Genomic DNA, 21,825 nt, shown 5'->3' with positions numbered 1-21,825 from the left:
GGGAAGATTTCTGATGGATCTACAAAAGCCTGACATTTAGCTACTGGTTTGTTAATGTATATCTATATAACATACATACATGTATATGTAGAGCCTTCAAATCAGTGTTGACTCCTGATAACTGCCTGGACAAGTCCTTGCAGTTTTCTTGTTAATGTTTTCAGAGGTGATTTGTCTGCTTCCTAGGGCTGAGAGTGACTGGCCCAAGTATCACCTAGCTGACTTCATGCCTAAGGAAGAACTAAAACAGACAATTGCTCAGTTTCTAGCCCGGTGCCTTAACAACTAGGGCAAACTGCTTGTCAATGGTATGTAAGTAATGTCTAATTTGAGTTCCTAAACACAAGAAGTTTTAAACTATGTTAAAAAACCTTAAATCATTAGAAGAGGACCATATTTATATATATTGTAGGAGATGACCAAGCCGAACCTGAAGGAGGGGTCAAATGTATCACCAGTCAAAAGTCTCTTTGTGCCCACAAGAGATCTAAGTCCTTGAATTCCCTTACCTACCCCAAATTTGTTTGGACTGTTAGTAATTCAGATTTTTGTAGAGCAGGGGTCTCCAACCCCCAATCTGTGGATCAGCACTGGTCTGCGGCATGCCAGAAACTGGTCCAATGCAAACAAGCGAATCCCCATCTGTGGGATGCAGACAACACATGAAACCACGCCCTCACTGGTCCACTGAAAAACCTCTCTCCACAGAACTGGTCCCTGATGCCCAAAAGGTTGGGGATCACTGTTGTAGAGAGCTTAAGCTTGCAATAAACCTTTATACCATTTGAATAGACTGGATCTTCTGATTTTCCTGGTACTTGACATATACGTTGCATCTATCTATACATCTCCATCAACCCTAAGAGGTAATTCCCACACATTAGAGAAATAGTTATAGAGTCTTATGTATGTTACAGAGTCCTTTGTCCTCAACAAGAATAATCATCAAGGTTGGGAAGATGGTTTTTTTTTTAAATGGGCAAGTCTTAGTCATTTTCAGTTTAGTAATTTGGACTTTTTGGCTTAGTATTTACCAACCCATAAAAAAACTTTTTCCAGGAATAAGTATACTCATTGTCCTCAAATGCAATATATTTTATATTAAGATGACATATGGCTTAATACGATACTGGTTTAATGAGCAAAGTCCACTGATATCTCTTGATTGAAGAAAGCAGCCTCATTGTTTTAACAATGACACATTTTAGCAGCAAGGAAGTTGGACAAAGAGAACATTTATGCCCTAGCTTCTTGTGCCCACATAAGCTTCCTACTCTCCAAATATTTAAATAAAGGAATTTCACTTGTTACTGGAACAAGCATTGTTTCTCTAAAACCTGGTGTCCACATTGGCTTTACACAGTAGACATCTGGGAGTTTTTGATCTCTACATGTGAAGTGGGGAAAAGAGCAGAGACCAGAAGGAATTGCTTGAGAGAAGACAGGTACCATTTATTTTAAAAAAGAAAGATATTGTGGCATACATACATACATATGTCGATGATGCTGTAAGACTAGATATTGATTATAGGTGTTTGCTGTGTGTCATGAATTTCAAACTGCAGTAATTACTCTGAGAGCCATGGTTATACCTATGGCAAGTTAGAAGTGTTGAATATATAATTGCCTCTGGTCCTCTTACTTGCAAGATATTCAGAGAAGTTGGAATACTTTTTAATTATGGACTCTGAAACTCAGGATGACTAATTTAGTTTTTGGGTTTACCAAAATAGAAGCCACCTGAATGAGCCCGTGAAGTATAAATTATTGCAGCATGTGAGCCTGATCTATTCATAGGTCTGTGAAACCCTAGGCCAGTTGTACAACTGTAAATATCACAGATTAGTTAGCAAGTATGATGTATGCAGACTTTAAAGCCCAACTGCAGGATTGAAAATGTCAATTGGTGCAGCTCTTTGAGGAGAGTTTCATTTTGAAGGCAGTCACTGCCACATGTTAACATTTGCCTTCAGGGAAACAATAACCTCAATTTCTCTTTAGAGATAAATTGTTCCTACCATGGAAGTCTTCAAGTTGTGTTCTACTGGCTTCTGCTGTATAAGTGTTGTCCTGTAAAACTTCTATAACTTCTTAGAGACAACTGTTTTATTAAAAATAACTGGCAGACTGGTTGAACAAGGTAAACCTGGTGCTTCTTTGCACATAGAGTTGAACAAGTATAAATATTTTGTAGTTATTAGATATCCTGAGTGAATTCAGTGAGTAGTAATACCTCACTGGGCATGTCTCGAGTGGGTCCAGGTCTTCTTGACCTTTGGAAGGAAGGCTACCAGGAATGATAAGCTAATTGTTAGAAAACATATCAGAAGAAGGTAATGAAGAAAAAAATTCTGTAACTAAGAAAACTGTAGGGTTGGGTTATGTCCGTGTAGTTGCCAGATTCAATTGATTGATTTTGTGCCATCAAATCATTGTCAGTTCTTGGTGATCACATAGATTTTCTTCATGACAATCTCCCCCATCACCTGGTCTTTAAGAGTCTTTCTCTTGCCTTCAATGCCTTTTAGTGAAATATTCAGGAATTTCAACTCTTAAAATTGGTTAATGTGCTATATGAGTAGGGTATGGGCATGCTTGCTATTTGTCAAATTATTGATGGGAATTTTGACCTGGGTAAGAAATTCACACATGCTGCTCAAACAACCATATTGACAATTCATTCTTACATGCAAGCCTTCAGTGCCCTTCCTCTCCCAGTGAGTAAAATGCTCTTGCATGCATCTTCTTCAGGAATGCACAATCCACGTGCTTCTGGGACTGTCCCATGGTATCCTTTGAAGAATGGGTCCTCTGTATTGAAAGCCCCGAGGAGCACTTCTGAAGGGAAAACAGTGGCCTCTGCCCCCACTGAGTGCTTTTCTAGTGACTCACTTCTGCCTTGTATAGTGCTGTGCTGTCCTACGGCCTCAGTTGACACCAGGACTTCTCTCTGGCTTGGTGGGTGCAGCAGGCAACGAGGGGCTGTGCTTTAGTGAATGTGCTCTTCTTGACAATTTCTTTTGTAACATGGACTTCCTTTAGATTACAACTCATGGGATTCCATTCTGATTGGGAATTTGAAGAATTGTGCTCCAGATCTACTGTAGGGTAGGTAGGTGTCTCTCAGGTAAACATCGGGATCTGTTTGGATTCCACTGGAATTCCCAGGGCAGTGGCAAAAATATTTTTAGGACTGGGATAACATGTAACCTTAGTAACCGTAATATTTCTAGGGCTGAGTTCAAACATCCCAGCCTTAGAGATGTCATGGTTACTGAGGCACATTGGCCAGAGTTACACATAACCCTGAGCTAAAAACTATGGTTTACATGCTAAGGTCTCTGGCTTGCATGAGATGTTAAACAAGCAAACCAACAACTTATTACAGATGATATTTATTGTCTCATATTATAAAATGTGGATTCGCAAACTTTCTGTCCTTCTGTTCTTCTTTTTACAAAATAGTTACAATTGTATGATACATTGACACATGTATTTTTTAAATTAAAAAATGACTTGTGACTTTTACACTGCAAATTGCAAAAGCCTAAATTTTGTTGAACTATATCCTTTTGGTGTTTATAGCCACTAAAATTCCCCCTAGTTCCTTTTTGAAAATAATATCCAGTTTTATTTTTGTGCCACCCTTTTGATGAAAATGGATTGGTCAGTTGGTCAGTAGTGTCCAGAGTCATTTCAATAGTGAGATGGGTGACATATAATTTTAAAAAATAAATAAAGAAAAAAACTAAATACAGCCTTGGACTAAAGCTATTGGGAAGATCTGGTGCTTTCGTTCCATTTATAGTGTTCAAAGGGGACAAATCAGTCTGTGTAATTGCAGAAGAGTAAATTTATTCTGCAACTGGATCTGAAAATGAGTCAGAAGATTTTCACTGTGGAAAATCCTGAGATGATACAGTTGCCTCTAAGAACCTGATGGGGAACAGGAATCTTCCAGAGTCTTGTGACTTCCCATAATTATGCTCAGAAAATACAGTTCAGATGTATTTAGCTTTGAAATAGCACATAAACATTATCTGGAACTCCTTTTTCTCCATAGAAAGTGAGCTGCTGTATGAATTCTTGGAGTTTTTGACTGTTTATAAGGAAAGCACATATGCACATCGCAGTCTAGACTGGCCTTGCCAAGTGATGCATTCCATTTTGTCTAATGCACTACCAAAGAGAAAAGTTAACAGCAGATTTAATGGGCAGGGTGTATTCTCTGCTCTTATCAATTATAGGTGTTTTTTTAAAAAAAATGCTGTAGAGCACTCTGAAAACATAATTGTTCTTTGTTTTACATTCCATCTTACTTCTACCTTTGAAGGAGATGGGAGGTTTAAAAATGTGAAATATAAATAGATGAGATAGGAAGATGATAGATATAGATAGATAAAATAGATAGATAGATAGATAGATAGATAGATAGATAGATAGATAGATAGATGATAGATAGATATTGATGATAGATAGATAGATATAAATGATATAGATGATAGATAAGATAGGTGATAGATAAGATAGATGATAGATAGGTAGATATAGAATAGAGAGATAGATGATAGAGATAGATAGATAGATAGATAGATAGATAGATAGATAGATAGATAGATAGATATAGATAGAGACGGAGATGGACAACTCACATGGACACAGACAAACAGACAGACAGACAAATTCAGAACCTTATGGTGGCCTACATAGAGTTCTTGCTTCCCATTTTTGTCCCAAGAAGCCTGTCTTGTAAGTTGGATTGTGAGAGTGCAGCTGTTTTGAAGTCACCCAATGAGATTCTGTGCTATGGGTGGAGAAGAATTGGGGTCTTCTTACTCTAACACAATAACCCCTTATGACTATGCCACAGTCAATATAAACTGGCAAACATTTGAGGGAGATTCATCAAACATTAGAGCCTTCCATAATTCTTTGAATAAACTCTTCTACACATAGCAGTATCTGTTGGGTGATGTAATATAGGCAGGCCATGCAGCAAAATTTTATGTTTCGTTCATATTGGTTGTTATACAGTATCTGCATCCATTGTAGGTTCCTTTGGAATCTGGATTTCTTAAGTTCACTTTTGTGCCCTCCATCGGAAGACTGCCAACTCAATGCTACCTTTCTGGCTGTACAACGTTCTGTGTGAGTATTACAGAAGGATTTGATTATAAGAGTGTTAAAAAAAAAATCTATTTTGCTAATTTATTTTTTAATCTTTGTCTCAGTTATGTTGGAGTGGGGAGGGAAGAGAATTGTCTGAAAATATGTCTAGCCTGAAAATAAAAGGTTGGATACAATAGGCAGAAAAGTATTGTAAGATCTTTATTTATTTGTATTTATTTAGAAGAATTATATGGACACTCACTCACTCTCAGTAACTCTGGGTGGCTCACAAACAATTTAAAAAACCCAATATAATAAAAAACAGTACCACCCCAACCCCAATGACAACACACAATCAAATGAGCCACTAGATGGGCTCCATCCCACTCTTAGTTTCCCCAGGCCTGTTAACAGAACCCGGTCTTCAAGGCCCTGCAAAAAGTGTCATAGTGGGGGGCAGTCTAATTTTTAAAGGGTTAATATTGCAAAGGGATCAGGCCACCACGGAGAAGGCCCTTCTTCTGGGTCCAGACAGAGTATCTCCTTAGGGGATGGGACCAGCATTGGTGGCACAGTGGTTAGAGTGCAGTTCTGCAGGCTAACTCACTACTCACACTTCAGAAATTTGATTCTGACCGGATCAAGGTTGACTCAGCCTTTCATCCTTCCAAGTGGGTAAAATGAGGACCTAGATTGTTGGGGCAATAGGCTGACTCTGTAAGCCACTTAGAGAGGGCTGTAAAGCACTGTGAAGTGGAATATAAGTCTAAGTGCTAGTGCTATTCCAGTCTCCCCACTCTGGTGGGTCGGGTGGATGTAACTGGGAAGAGACATTTCCCCAGATAACCTGGTCCTGACATATAAAGGGCCTTAAAGGTGTCGATCAGCACCTTGAACTGTCATTGTTGATAGCAGCACCTGATTGAGTTCAAGAAAAGCAGGATGGATTTGGTTAGTATGAGGATATGACCTATCAGGATATCACAGTACTGTAGGCTAGGCTAGGTATTTTTTAAAAAAAGCCACCCAGAAGAAGAAAATAGTAAATCCAATATTGTGTTTCCAAAAGAAACTTCACCAGATCATCATCAGAACTGAGTTCAACTCATAGAAATCTTTATATTTCTACTTTGCAATGTTAAATAGTGGTGGGATTATGAGATGGGTGTACAGGAAGTCCCCCCAAACCAAGGGGTTATTCCAGGATAGACCACTGAAATCAATTTACCAAATTCCTTTTGGGGCTTTCATACCTGCTTGGTTATGTGTGGTAGCAAGCTGTGGCCTAAAATATATGGTGTGTTTTTTCCCAGTGCCTGAAGTAAATCTAAGCATGTACAAGTCCAGCTCAATATCTGAGATTAAAATGTGCACCTGTTCACCAGAAGAGAATACCTGTAAGGTTGATTCTAAGAACCTCAGATACACAAAGTAGCAATGGGAATCTAAAAGATGAGCCAAGCCATTTAACTTTAACAGCAGAGTTACCAGTAATTTTCCTCTTTTCTTTGAACATTAGGAAGGAAATCTGTGGAGATTCTCAAATCATCCACGTCATGGTTGTCCCAAAGGTATTTTTTCAAAAGGCAACTGGACTTTCTTAGTTTTTTTCATTGAAAACATTTCACTTCTCTTCCAAGGAGCTTCTTCAGTTCTGACATTCTTCAGATTTGAACAGCCTCTTGGATAAGAAGTGAAATGTTTCCAAGGAGAAAAAAAAAACCAAGAAAGTCCATTTGCCTTTTGGAAAAATAGGCAATCTGTTGGGACAGATTAAGAAAGGAACCAGTTTGGGTTGGGACTAGAACATAGGAAGGGATATCAGCCCACATTGATCCATTCCATTAGCCTCTGCTTTGGTCCCTTTCTTCAGCTTCTGTTTCCAAACAATGATCCATTAGACCAGGGGTCCCCAACCACCGGGCTGCGGACCGGTACCAGTCCGTGGAACATTTCCTACTGGGCCACCGGTTTGCTGGGTGCCGCCATCTTGTTTGACGAGAAAGTGCTTCTGGGTGAGCTTTTCCAGTTGGAAAGCGGCGTTTGGGTCCTGAAGAAATCCTCGTGCCTTAGTTTCATCGAAGGGCGGGGGCTTCGAATGAAACTAAGGTGTGAGGATTCTTTCAGCACCCAAAGCAAGGCGAGCTGAGCAACCATCCCGAAGCCGTCCCGAAGTGAAGCCCATCGACAAAGGTACAAAGGAGGAGCTGAAGGTGGCAGGGAGAAGCAGGGGATGGCTGGCTGGCCAGTCGCTCGGCTAACCTTGCCTTGTCATGCGTGCTGATGCCGGTACCGGTCCATGGATCATTGTGTGATGCCGGTACCGGACCCTGGCACAAAAAAGGTTGGGGACCACTGCATTAGACCATTTTAATGATTAATAAAATTTGTGGGTGAAGGTGTCCAGTCCAGTGGGAACACGATACTTCTACTAGAGCCCCAATGTATGCTGGATTCTTTATATTGCAAAATAAAAAAGAGAAGGAAGAGAACATAGCTGCTAGCTAAGATACAGGATGGCCCAGCAGAAGGCCTGGGAACTGAGTTATGGAAAGAGCAGGCAGATTCAAGGGCTGTTGGCTAAAAGAGAAAATTAAACAAGGATAAAGGTGATTGGCAGACAAACCCCAAACACCCAGTTTTGAGGAAGAAGGTACAGCTTTTCCAAGCTTCCATCCTCCAGGTTAACACTATTCCCGGGATGAGATGGTGCTAAAGAGGAAGAAAAGTACAGATCCCTTCATTATATAAAGATGAAATCTACCGCTATCTGCCTGGAAATCTGAGTGATTCTCTTGCCATTTTTGTTCTTATGTTATTAAAATGCAACCTCCCCAAGCAACAGGAGAGATTCTTTAACAAGAGCAATGGGCAGAAGAATTAAACAAAATATATCTTTCATTCTAGGTCTGTCTTGCAAGGTTTCCAAGAAGGTACATGTGGTTGAGATATAACCTAACCTAAACAGTCTTGAGCCACAAGCAAAACTTTACAGTTACAAATTCTTTGTTTTGTCTTCTGGTTTGAAACTTTGTTTTCTTTCATACCTATGGGATTTTATTCCAAATTTATCCCTCTGGTAATCATGGGAATCCCAGCCATTGCCCTTGCCCTTTGTTTTTGAAATGCTCCACGTTCTCTTCTGCCTGGCTGCAGCTGTTCCAGATTTCTGCACTGTCCTGGATATTGAATGAATTATTTCTTCCAATTTTGTCTTTGGTGTCATACAAAAGGGACCAGAATCTGGTTGTATCTTCAGATCCTGTCCTCTGTCAGACAATGCCCTTGTGAAACAGGGTAGAGGTGATAAAAATCGAATGCATATTCCTTCAATAACTAATTCACTCAGTTCCCCACAGTATATATTTTATTTCTCAGATATTTATTTGCCCTAGTCATGTTTTCTTTAGGAATTTTAATTCATCATGCAAAGAGAGAAGTATAGAAGCACATAATACTGAGCCATCTCTCTCCCCTTCCTTCCTTCCTTCCTTCCTTCCTTCCTTCCTTCCTTCCTTCCTTCCTTCCTTCCTTCCTTCAGAATGAAGTAATTGCTGAAACAAAAGAAGTGGAGAAGTCAACTGCCATAGGAAGTAGAATCAAGGGAACTGGTGAAGCTGCCAGCTGCCCCAACAAACACAAACTTTTCAAACTCCCAGAAGACAAGACAAAAGGAGGGAGAATGGATGGGGAGGATCTTTTCAAAGCTGAGTTTGTTCTCATCACCGACTCAGATGAAGATACAGAGGCTATTTTAGGCAACGACTACGGACATGAAAGTTCCGGGGGTTTAGCTGCGTTCCATGTGTCCAGTGGTGATGAGTGCAAAGGACAAGAGAATGTGCCACAGATGCCACAACACACTGATCTTCCCTGCAGTTCAGCCACTTCACAAAAACCCTCTCAGGTAATGCCCTGGGTCATAGTTGAGATAGGAGCTTATGCAAATTCAATACATAATATTTTTTCATTTACATACTTCAGGAAAGGAAACAGTCTGATCTGTTAGTAGTTCACACACACAAACACAGGGGGGAAGAAGGAGAGGGAGAGAGAGAGAGAGGTGCATGATACCAATAAAGAAGAATATTTGTAGGTTGAAATAAGGAGTCCTTGATGAGCTTGTTTTCTTGCAGAGGTTCCATTACCCAAACTAGGGAATATCATCAGTGCTAGTTAGAAGTAAGATTTGGTCGCAATTTATATTCTAGTGACCCGTCCTATCAATGTTGGAGGGAATGGTCTTGGAGGTTCTTTGGCTGGGCTGTTTACTGTTAGCTTGTTTGGCAGTTTCTTGATTGAGATAGTGTTTGGTTGTTGGTCTGATAGCTACTGTTACCTGTAGACCACATGGTGGCTGAAGGAATGTTGTATCTGAATGTTGTATTCTGGGCCACAACCAATATCAAGATGGTCAAATTATTACAAATGAAGTCCTAGAGCAGGGATCTTCAAACTTGACAGCTTTAAGACTTGTGGACCTCAACTCCCAGAATTCTTCCTCCAGTCATGTTAACTCAGGGATTCTGGGAGTTGAAGTCCACAAGTCTTAAAGTTCCAAGTTTGAAGACCTTTGTCCTAGAGGGATCTTTTCTAGTTTCCTATTGCCCAGAGAAATAAGAAAAATAAGAATTATTTTTCCATAATGGGCATTTCTGGGCAGTAATTAGTATTTAAAAACATTTAGATAGGTCTGATAGAAAACTCTTGAGAAACCTCCGTGGAACATCTGATTTCACTGAAAGAAGTTTTTTTTAAAAAAAAATAGCCAAAGGAAGGAAAGAGTAAGGAAAGAGTAAGGAACATGCCCATTTGCTGATCAATTTCCTTGGCATGTATGCACAAGAAGCTGCGTGTGCTGTTGATTTCAGCTATTTGGCCAATTTGAAGGACCATCAGCAGAAGGGCTAGAAGGAAAGAGTTGCTTTCATTGTAAAGTCTTTTTGCAAAGTTAGGACACAATTATGGCACAGCTGTGGGAAACACATAATTTCTTTTATGCCAATAAAAATGGATGTGAATAGTTGAAAATTAAATACCAGACCTTTCTTATCTCACTCTGCTATTTAATACTGAAAATTAAGAGAGGCATGCTCCCAGTTAAAAAAAACCCAAGACATTACAGATTTGATTCTAATCTTTTCTTCTTTTTCTTTTCCCCTTCCAGTTAACTTCTTCTCTGTCTGCTTCTGATCATCTTTCCCATAAATCACCTGCTGCTCCTTTACTTTCTCCAACTAATCTGAAAGTAGAACATGGAATGGCCGTTCCAGGCCATCAGGCTTCCTCTCAACAAGAATCTCATAGCCAGTGGCGATCTGCCAATGGGTCCTGCATCCACCAGACCTCCACATATTTCCAGTCTACTACTTCTTCCAGTTTACCTTCCTCTGTACCAAAAATACTTCCTTCCTCATTCAAGAGCCTTGTAGATCGTGATCAGTCACCCCACCACGTTCAAACTTACAAACCCAAAAAGGAACCCACCTCTTTGTCACTGCCAGTAAGCAAGGATCCCTGTCCTCCTTCACAGGTTGTCTCGTCAACAGATGCTTTTCAGGGCTCATCCCCTCAGGCCCATTCTCCTCTTCCTCCCAAGAAACTGTTCCCCTGGGCCCAGGTTCCCATCCATATTACAACACACATCTTATCACCGAGCCCCACCCAACTGCCACCTTCTCTACACGGATCCTCCTCAAATGTACATAATGTAAACAGCCATTGTAGTCAAATGCCCTTCAGTGGGACCCCACCAACGTGTAGAGTTAAATCTCCTCTTCCAATTAGACTTTCTCTTTTGACTGCTATTCTGAAGTCGGGGTCTTCTCCAAAAAGGCCATTTTCTCCCGCATCATGTCCTGGCACTTTTTCTCCCAATTCCTTTGATTCTTCAACTCTGGCAACTGAGCAGAAATTTAAAACTATCCCTCTCACTCCAAAGAAGGCTGCTTCACAGTTTTCTATCTTCAGGTCCGATTCCCCATACCAAGATGAAGGTTACTTTCCGGGGCTTTCTGATGCGCCAAGGAACAGGATGGTCTCCTCAAAGTCCAGTCCTACCCTTCAAACTTGGTCTCTGTCCCCTAAAAGGACACTCGATACTGGAGCACGTTCCCCTGACAAACTGCGTCCTTTGTCGCCCATAATTTGCTCCTACAGGAAAACGGTCGTCTCTCCACTGTTGAAACCCAAACTGACCAGTTTTTCCTCACCTCCCCATGTTTCGAGGCAATCGCTCCTCAAAACACGAGAGCCAGGGAAGTCTACAAAAGTTCGCACCTCCTCTCCCACGTTTGCTGCCAAGTCCCATCCAGCACCAACCTTTGCAGTCAATCAAAGGCCCACACTCTCTCCCACAGCACAAAAACTGTCTTACTCTCCAGCTCCTGGGCATTCTAGTAATCAGCCTAAGGAACACTTGCGACATGTCTCTGCAAAGGACCAAGGTACAAATTTGTCAACTCAATGGCCTTTTTATCACCAAGACTCGCCATCATCTATTCCACCAAGCTGTAACATGAACTCCCCTTTGCTTCGGACAAGCGCATCATCCCCTCTTCATTCAAACTTCAGAATTTGTTCGCCCTGCTCAAGACACAAGTCCCCACCAGCAATAACACCATGTGGATCCCTGGCCAGAAAGCATTCTCCTTGCCCACAGTTTTCAAGATCAAGGCAGACTAGCTCACCGCTGTCCTTTTCCTTGCCTTCTGATTGTGAGAATAAGACTCCTCAGGTATTCTATCTATGATTGCTTCTTTCTATTCCTCTAAACTTTTTTCCATGTCTGTCCCAGGAAAATGGCACCCCAGGGAAAAGAAAATTGTAAATATAGACATAATTGTGTTTGTAAGGTTTCACATCTGACAAAACATTAGAAATGTGAGAGTGAAACATTTCTCAAGCACATGGGTTCCATGGATACTATAAGCATGTAACTGAAATGATTTCATCGTATTTCAGTGTGTTTATGTATGCGGTAAAATCAAATATGCTAAGGAGATTTACGTCAATCTGGATATGCATGGTTCTCTGTATTTGTAAAGCTTAAATTCCACATCTGATTTTCCAAATTTCCAAATTAACTCTTTGTATATGTTTGCAGCCTGAGATAGTATCTTTTAGCATGTTTGTAAAGTTTCAGAATTATTACACTTCACAAACAGGTGAGTTACAGGTAGTCCTCAACTTACAACAGTTCATTAAGTGACCGTTCCAAGTTATAATGGCCCTGAAAAAAGTGACTTATGGCCATTCTTCACACTTATGACTGTTGCACCATCCCCATGGTCACGTGATTTCCATTCAGATGTAAAAATATAAAATGTCAATTGACAACTGACTCATATTTATGACCGCCCCTGTGTCCCAGGCTCAAGCAATCCCTTTTGCGGCCTTCTGAGAAGCAAAGTCAATGGGGAAACCAGGTTCACTTAACAATTGTGTCACTAATTTAAGAACTGCAGTGATTCGCTTAACAAATGTGGCAAGAAAAGCCATAAAATGGGGCAAAACTGATTTAACAAATTTCTCATTGAGCAACATAAATTCTGGGCTCATTTGTGGTCATAAGTTGAGGAGTGCCTCTATGCAAAGAGTATTTCTCTAACATTTTATTCATGAGAGTCTGACAATTCAATCTGGGTTCATGAGTAAAAGAAAGAACTGAGGAGGTTGTACTGGTTTAATTTATTTAAGTGTGTTGCACCCTCATTATCTGAAAGGGGTCTTGTTAATTGTTACCTCATGGAGCAAATGTGTGGCAAGAGGGGGCTGGTTTGAAGATCCTCTTAATCAAAACCTGCTGCTGGTAAGAATTCACTTTGATCCGTGAAAATGCTTAAAATTAACTTCAGGATAACAGGCAGCAGTTCTGTTACTGGTTACAAATATTTACATATAAAATCAGTTCTTCATGTAAATCATAGCATATGCTAGTTTGTAATAAATCACATGTATGAAGACTGCTAATAATTACAGCCTATTTTTGCATTTACCCCCATCCGTACAGGATGTTTTTTATATTCTTTTTGAGCCAAATTTGCAGAAAGAAATGTCTTTTTCATCCATCCAAACAACCCATCTCCCCATTTAGGATATTTCAGCATACAGGTCTCTCTCTCACTCTCTCTCAAAAGCAATTTCAGAAATCACTTTACTGCTATGTAGTGATTTGACACTGATTGCTATTCCATCCCAGTATCTGTTTTGCAGATGGTTAAAGCTCTCATTGATAAGGATGCTCAACAACCCTGCGGACTGTCAAGGGTTGTGGACAGCATGGAGGATAATTAAAATTATAACTTTCAGTTGTAATAACATTGCTCCAGTTGACAACAGGTTCCTCTGTGGTTGCAGGGAAGGTCCTTGTTTGAAACTTTCCTCAGTTTATGTGGGTCTGCAGGCCATATCAGTGCAGGTTGATAGCACCCCTTAAACACACACACACACGCACACACACACACACACACACACACAGAGTAAGGGGACTATTCTATTCTTTTCATTCAGCTCTGAAGTTAGAGAAATACAATGCTACATATGCTATATGTAGAGAACATGCTATACGTTGTCCCTTAGTGAAGTTTTATATGTTTTCCACTCCCTTTCCCTGAGGTGGGTAATTTTTACATAGTGCTTATCCTATGTAGTGATTTCATTTATATTGACACCAGGAAACAGCAGTCTGATCTCTTCACACATACATAGCCACAGATATTTTTTTTTAATGAGCTCTGAGTCCTCTTTTAGTAATTAAAACCCCCCACCAGTTAGTTTAAACTCTCAAGACTACTCACAAGATAGACAGTTTAAAGGAGAGCCTTTTTGTGAAGGACTCCTATCATAGGTCTTTAAAAAAATGAGCCCTAAAGGTAGAGCTTCCTGTTACTTTTCCAGCGTCTGCATCAAATCTCAGATTTCTTTCTTACAAAAATAAATACGGTTTAGCTTGAGGCAATTAATGTTACAGTACTTGTGGGGAAAATGTCTGGTTGACACATTTCTTGCTTGCTCCTTTTCTGCCTCTCCCGATCTGCTGTGATCTGGATGTTTGCAAAATAAGTCGCAGGCTGAATTGCATGCCTAGATCCAGCGTAAATCTGAAGAATGACTGCTGGTGCAACCCAAAAGTGTCTTAGATCCACAACAGGCTTGAACAACCATGAATAATTATCTTTATGTTTGTCACATGGTCATCCATTTGGCACTTGGGTTCATCTATTAAGTCCTTCTCAAGGACCCAGGGTAGGCAATTGTGGATGTTTGATGGTCTTAAAGATATCACCGAGGATGTAAGCAGTTTCGAGTGAAGCTGCCTTTTGCAATTGACCGATGGTGAATTTGTCAGTGCCAATGGCATTCAAGTAGCATTATTCTGGGATTCCACCCATTATTATTAAATTTATTTGTCATCCATTTTGTGGTTTGAGGCTACTCTGAGCAGCTCATAATGTGATAAAATATGCAAATATACAAACAATTATAAATGTAAAATAGGTTAAAATTATACAAAAAAACCCCAAACTAACTGATTAAAAACCTTGGGCTTGGAGCAGAAAAATGTGGTGACTTCTCTATTACTATACCAACCATCTCCATCCAACAGCTTCCCCTTCAGGAGTCCAAGCCAACCAGCATAGCCAAGTCTAAAAACTTTTCCTGAAGGCTAAAAGAGAGGGTGCAGGTCTCACCCCCTGTGGCAAGGTCTTCCAAAGGGCAGGGTCCATAGCAAAAAAGGCTCTTCTGCTCAATACTACCATCTGAAATTCCTTGGCTGATGGGATCCACAGTACGATCTAACCTTTTCCAGCTCCATACTTAACTCATTGTCATCAGAACAGTGAAGCATCCTGATTCGGGAGAGTGGTAATAATGATACTGCCTCTTGGTGCACATTGACTCTTGTCTATGAGTAATATCGCAGCTCTTCTGTGACAGTAGACAAGAGACATATGTGGCATGTCAATGGTAGAGTTCTACTATCTGAAATACTGCACATGCAGAAGGAAGAAAGGAAAGGAGTCGCTGCGGATTTTACTCTAACCATACCCTAACTATAGGGCGCTGTGCTTATCTCCATTTCAAGGGCTATTAAGCCAGTGCTGTCTGAAGATGTTTCCATGGTCATGTGGCCACCAGGAATATTGCAGACAGATGCTTCCTCTGCACTGAAATGGTACCTATTAATCTACCTGCATTTACATGTTTTCAAACTGCTAGGTGGGCAGGAGCTAGGCAAAGACTGAAGCTTTCCCATTATATTTGCAGCTGGGCATGTACACGCAGAATTTCTGATTAAATTCCAGCTTTCCAACTCAATCGAAAGGGACCCCACAGAGTCAAAATTCTTATTCAGGGGAGAGGATGAAATGTAAGCAGGGAAGAATAAAATAAAACAAATGATGTTTAGTGCTGGTTTTAATGCTGACAAATGACTCTACAAGGGAGATCAGTGAGCTGCCAAATCCACTTTGTCTCATAAGAGTTACTAACATTTGGTTTTGATAACTAAACTTCTCATCATGTTGGGAATGCAAATTGGGGGACAGCAAGGAAAGCGAGGACAAGAATTGTGATGATTTAAGAGAAGTTAAATTTGCATTTCAATGCTTTACAATATGCCAGAAAAAATTTGGAAAGGAAGTGAGGCCCTAAGTTAAGAAAGTGGGGACAACAGGAACATATTTATGCAATTTGTTATAATAATAGCATTGCAGAACACCCTAGGAGTTGTTTAAAAGAGCATAGCAGCTTATTAAAGGAAGGTCAAAAATTTCCCACTGTTTCTGAAGGCTGAATGACATCAAAGGTGAAATTATTCCAAGCAGCTTCTGAGATATTTTGGTTAATTAATGTTTTGTACTGCCTAATAAACGGAAGAGAGAAGAGCGAATGACAAGGCAAAAAAAAGTTTTTCCTTCATCACTGAATACCCTTTTCTTCTCAGTTTGGATATTGTACTTTCACCTGGTTAACAAACTTGAGATTCACATTAAGATAGTGTAAGAAAAATTACCCCATAAAGCTGGCCATCCATTTCTTTTCACAAGGGTCTCAGTGAGCTTGTAACTGAATATATCACCTCTGGGGACAGAAAGAAAAAATTATCTGTGTTGACGCTGCAATAAATTATAATGGGAACCCTATACGGTAAAATTATGGTATTAAGGTGGATATGCAATACTTTAAAAAGGCAGAAAATCATTTTATTGTATATCTTTTTTCTTCCTTATACTAAGACAGCATTCATATTGAAGTCTTAAAGGAATTAGTTTGAATATTATCACCTCTTTCCTCTTTCCAATTATGATTTACAGTCATACAAGATCAATGCAAGCTACAAGACATTTGCAGCCATCCCAACAAACACACTGCTTCTCGAACAGAAGGTTAGTTGGGTGCTCAAAGGTATGGGCCGGTATTAATTTTAATTTTGAAGTTAAGGGCATAAACTGTGTTAAAATTGTTGGCTGACCTTTGAGGCAGCAGAAAAGCAAATTGCCGAGTTCTATTCAGGCACAACCAGTGGTGCGATTCAACTGGTGTAACAACCAGTTTGGTGATCACGCGCTTTGCACACATACACACCATTTTACAAAAATCATTTTCAGCTATAATACGTACATTCTACTGCAGCCCCGGTGAGTAAAACAGCTGAGGCGTGGCAAAACCACTCTGCCACGTGAATCAGCTGTGCTAAAAAACCAGGAAATAAAGCACAGGAAAGAGCAGGGGCAGGTGGGAGGGGCCAAATGCTCACTGGAACTACCAGTTCACCCCAACCGGTCCAAATCAGTCGAATCCCACCCCTTGGTACAATGCTGATAGTTACTTCTGTCCTCCCTCTTTTAATGGGAGACAAGTTAAAGAAAGCAATCGGTATGTATGGAGATTGTCAATCATCCAAGTTATGGTTGTCCCAAAAATGCTTTTTCCAAAAGTCAACTGGCCCTTCTTTTCTTTTCATTGAAAGTGTTTTGCTTCTCACCCAGGAAGCTTTTTCAGTTCTAGCTGACTGGAGGGGAGGGATACAAGTGACTCTGAGGATAGAGATAGACCCCTATGTGGCCTCAACTTTTTCAAAGTTCAGATTGTAGGCTGATTGATACCATACCAAATCAAGCCTTCAAACGGGTAAGCTGGCAAGCAAAACGCAGCTCAACAGTCCCATATAAATAAAGCTCTTAATTTGGTTGCAACTGTAAAATCAGATGCATATTTAGCAGCCAAGAAGCCATAATAGTGCACTGGCGAAGCTGACCTGCAAATCACCCATTATGAAAAACGTAGTGATGTTTTAGGCGGTACTAGAGGATACCATCATTTGACTTATTGTATGCCATTGCCGTTGTGCTTGGCTAAAATGTACTAGTTCATTGATATTGTAGTATGCATGGAACCAACAAATTTGCAAGTCATGATTGATGGCTTACTACATTGAGCATAAATCATAGTTCAACAAGCTTGTAAATCCATCATGTGACAAGTAGTGTCCAAAGGGATCAGGAATTTGATTGCCAGCATGGTATTCGTTGAGTGTTCCTTAGACAACAGCAATATTAGGCGGTTCCAGAGTTCTCTAATGTTGTCATTGTACAATCATAAGTTGCTGTAGGTTTTAGAAAATGGTGCATCTTAATGACCCTGGATTTGGGGTGGGCTTGTCACATTGTTCAAGGTAGTGCACTGCTTGAGGAACAGGTGGTAGCCATGGCCAGGAGACCAATGGTAGTATGCTACCAGTTTGGGCCGTTTCGGCTGAACTGGTAGTAAAAAAAAGCCTCAGACGATCAGCTGAGTGGAGGAAGAAGAGAAAAGGCAGGTTTGGCCCTCCCACCCGACCCTGTGCTTTTCTCTTCTTTATCCTCTCAGCTGATTGGTGCTGCAGGCCTCAACTGGTGTGGGGAATGTTGTGTGTGTGTGTTAGGTGCATGAGCGTTAGGTGTTCACGCACGTGCACATGATCACTGAACTGGTAGTGGAATAGATAGGATCTCACTGCTGCAGGAGATCCTGGGCACAATTCCATTTTGTGCACTGGTTGGGCCTGTTTAGAGAACAGGAGGTACTCTTCATGGTTACCTATTTCTTAGACATCTCTCCTTTGAACAATCACAATATGCTTTACATGGAAGTGTCCTTGAAAAGCACTTGGAAACTTCAGATGGCGCAGAACACATTATCATGTGCAGATTGGATGCTTTAAGGTGTACAATTTAAAAACACCACTGCTGTGGAGGCACCTCGGTTCCCATAAATATGTATGTGTTCAAAAATCAGATGTTTAACCAACAAAATAAGTTGGAGAAGAGCTTATTTTAATTGTATGTTTATAATGCTTTGATAGCTGATTATCGATGGAAGTCAGCTAGGATATGATGTAAATTACTTTACCAGGTGTTATATAAGTGCATTATTATTGTTATTCTTGTCTTAATGTCAGAATAATACGAATTCATCCACAGGCACTCGATGAACAAACCAAAGCAGAACTGGAAGTTGAGGACAGAACTCTGGATACCCATTCAGAGGTGACAATTAATTTCTCCATGTTTAATTGATTCTTATGTTTTTGTTTTGGCTGTATTGCTTTCTTATCAAATTTCCATACTCAGAATTGAATAGGGAAATAATTGCCTCAGCCTGCACCCTGCTATGGATGTCATGGAGGTGACACACCCTGGGCTGTGCAATGCTTTGCATCTGAAAGTGAAAAAACTGCTTCAGAGAATGGATTAGTATTTTCAGAGCAACTTGTGCAACTATTTAAAGCAACTACACAATCCTAGGGGGGAAAAAAGCCTCCTCCCCTCAACTCTTATCCAGCCAAATCCTATAGGACTCATTTGGTTTCAGGGTGAGCTCATTTGAGCACTGAAGCACCATCTGGGCTTTGAAGTGAAAGTGCTACACCACTTTAGAAACACATAGTGAATAAGCTGGTTGGGGAGGAGGAGCAGGAGCAGGAGGAAGAGGACGACCAGGAGGATGAAGTCCAAACTCAAGTTTAATCGATCCCAGCTTTTCCAATGGATACATTTTATTAAAAAGCATAAGCTTTAGTGAGCTCCAGCTGTTTTCATCAACTGCATGGATGTGCTAAAACGATGTAGGGTTTAAACTGGGGTGAGCTAGAGTGGGGAGGATGGCAGATAAGATGCCTTTGCAGATGCTGGCTGCATGTGTGCAAGATTGCAAGTACCTTATCAATTAGCAAATGCAACATGCCAAAACCATTGTGGTGGTTGAGTCCCTCTGCGACGGTCTAAATAAAATCTCTTGTTGCACATCAATTCGGCCATCTGTTGGCTCAAGGGTGCTGCTAAAATGGATTTGATTCAAGGCAGCTAATTTGAAATCTGGAATGGAGCAATGGTCTGAGTGACATGGGGTCCACAGTGGAGCAATGCACTGTGAGAACTACCAAATACTTAACAGGATGAAAAACCACCTCCGTGGCTTTAATTTTTTTTCTTGGTGGAAAGTGTTTAGCTGGGGGGAAAAAATGAAATAAGAGACTTCAGCTTTCCAAGTTCTGCACAGCACTACCCAGCCTTTATGTTTTGAGAAAGGGCACCATCAAGAGAAGAACACCAAGGAGATTTCCCAAGTAGCAGGAGTGTTCAGTTTGGGTTGCAAAACTGATGACCACTAAAGCAGAAAGCAACAGAGATACCAAAATTCTAGGCTCCATCTAGTGGTCATCCAAAGTCGTGCAGCACAGATCGAACAGCTCCACAAAGTGGAACTCATCTCAGCACAGGTAGAGTCCTTGACTTACAATCATTTGTTTAATGTCCATTCAAAGTTATAATGACACTGGGGGGGGGGAAAAAAACCTGAATCTTGACCATTTTTTCCACACTTACGACCATTGCAGCATCCCCATGTGATCAAAACCAGGATGCTCAGCAACCGGCTCACATTTATGACGGTTGCACGGAGTCCCTTTTGTTTACCTTCTCGCAAGCAAAGTCAGTGGGGAAGCCCAACTTGTTGAACAACCGTGTTACTAAGGTCACCAATGCGGTGGGTTCACTTAATAACTGCGGCCCGAAAGGTCCTAAAATGGTCGTAAAACTCCACTTCACAACTATCTTGCTTAGCAATGGAAATTGGAGGCTCCGCTGTGGTTGGAAGTCAAGGATCACCTGCTGCAGCAGGCCCCATGAGAAAGAAGTGGTGCTAACAAGATGTTTATTCTCTAAGGTTGAGAATCAGAGAAAATCATTTTCTCTCTTTAAAATCCCATAGATGTGCTCACCTGCCCAACTCAGGCAACAAACGGAAGAACTTTGTGCTGCTATTGATGAAGTCTTGCAAGAGCCTTTGGCCAGGGTATGCTAACATCTAAAGCCGCTTGTTTGTTTGGGTTGCTTCCTTTCACCTTCTGGGATTGAACACCTCTTCTTTTCAATCCATTCTTACAGCGCAGATGTAATTCTTCTCCGGGCTCCCTGAAGAGCATCCTCAATTCAAATAAGGGCAAAGTAAGTGAATAAGAACGCTAATGAAAATGAACCACGGTGGCACAGTGGTAAGAGTGCAGTACTGCCGGCTACTTCTGCTGCCTGCTAGCTGCCTGCAATTGGGCAGTTCAAATATGACCAGCCTCAAGATTGACACAGCCTTCCATCCTTCTGAGGTGGTTAAAATGAGGACTCACAATTGTTGGGAGCAATAGGCTGACTGTCTAAACCGCTCAGAGAGGGCTGTAAAAGCACCGTGAAGCACTAGATAAGTAAGTGCTACTGCTATTGCTAATGAAAATCCTTCTCTCCCTCCCCCAAAATGTCTCAATAGTATTTTTTGTTGCTGTTGTTGAAACAGGGATGTGAACCTGAGTATTAAAATTAAGAAGTAAAAAGGGAGATGTAAATCCTGGTGTTCCAACATTCCTCCTGCTTTTGTTTTGATAAACATCCACTCACCCACATAGAGTCTGTTTCCCATACAGATACAGATACAAAATACAGTGGAAATTTACATTCCGGGCAGTCAGGCAACAGCATGATGAATGGGGAAGAATCATCCTTTTCTTCTGTCTGAATTGTGGGTTGTCTAGCCAGAGCAAAATCACCATGCTACATGTATGTGCTTCTATTTACTACGCGCGGCTCCAGGATACTTAGTTTAACACTGCTGCATCAGTGATGAAGGCCTATGGACACCCTGGTGGTGGTGGTGCCATCCCAGTGGGGTTGAGAAAAGACGGGCAGTCAAAGAATAGAGATAGTGGATAAATCCCACTGAAACTCAGATATTGCAAAGACCGAAGAAAACCATGAGGAGTTTCCTCCGGTGTGCGCCTTACTCAGTGGTTGCACCAGTTCCCTAATCTTTCATTTTGCTCACTCTGACATAGAACAGCATTTGATTTAAAAAATAATAATATAATTATTATTGAAGAAATTTTTTAAAAGATGAAAATGATACAAATATTTAAAAAGTGGAAAATGAGAAAGAACTAGTGAATAATAAAACAGAAAGAGAAAAAAGATGAGGAAGAAGCATCTTCGGGTTTTTTTTTTTTTTTGACAAGAGTTATACATGAACTTAGATTTTACCCTAATTTTACATATACTGGAGACAGTTTGAAAGAAATGGAATCATTTACATGAAAATAATAGATGACAGTTTTTTTTAAAAAAACCAAAGTTTTTATTTTTTACAACAAACGTACGAACAAAACATAAAAACATAAAACCATCTTTC

The 21,825-nt window shown here is 40.6% G+C and overlaps 1 protein-coding gene across 9 annotated transcripts in view; it reads left to right on the top strand.

Moving 5' to 3' along the window:
- The window catches only part of MLIP (muscular LMNA interacting protein), a 75,666-nt gene that overhangs the window by 26,825 nt on the left and 27,016 nt on the right, over positions 1-21,825 (top strand). For 5 of the 9 annotated variants that reach the window (XM_087916162.1, XM_087916157.1, XM_087916155.1 and 2 more), the window contains exons 2-8: positions 5,053-5,148; positions 8,651-9,016; positions 10,277-11,845; positions 16,428-16,499; positions 18,576-18,641; positions 20,365-20,448; positions 20,541-20,600. In XM_087916162.1, the coding sequence (XP_087772288.1) occupies positions 8,792-9,016; positions 10,277-11,845; positions 16,428-16,499; positions 18,576-18,641; positions 20,365-20,448; positions 20,541-20,600 (2,076 nt within the window). In that variant the 5' untranslated portion in view covers positions 5,053-5,148; positions 8,651-8,791. Of the gene's footprint in view, positions 1-3,072; positions 3,104-5,034; positions 5,149-8,650; positions 9,017-10,276; positions 11,846-16,427; positions 16,500-18,575; positions 18,642-20,364; positions 20,449-20,540; positions 20,601-21,825 lie in introns of those variants that run through there. The other 4 variants (XM_087916171.1, XM_087916149.1, XM_087916146.1 and 1 more) reach the window with 2 other exon arrangements.

This window comes from Pseudonaja textilis, chromosome 1, assembly GCF_049901715.1.
Source record: "Pseudonaja textilis isolate UNSWEBS1 chromosome 1, rPseTex1.2, whole genome shotgun sequence".
NCBI lineage: Eukaryota > Metazoa > Chordata > Lepidosauria > Squamata > Elapidae > Pseudonaja > Pseudonaja textilis.
The sequence above is the reverse complement of the archived record's forward strand: the minus strand, read 5'-3'. Positions and strand labels throughout refer to the sequence as shown.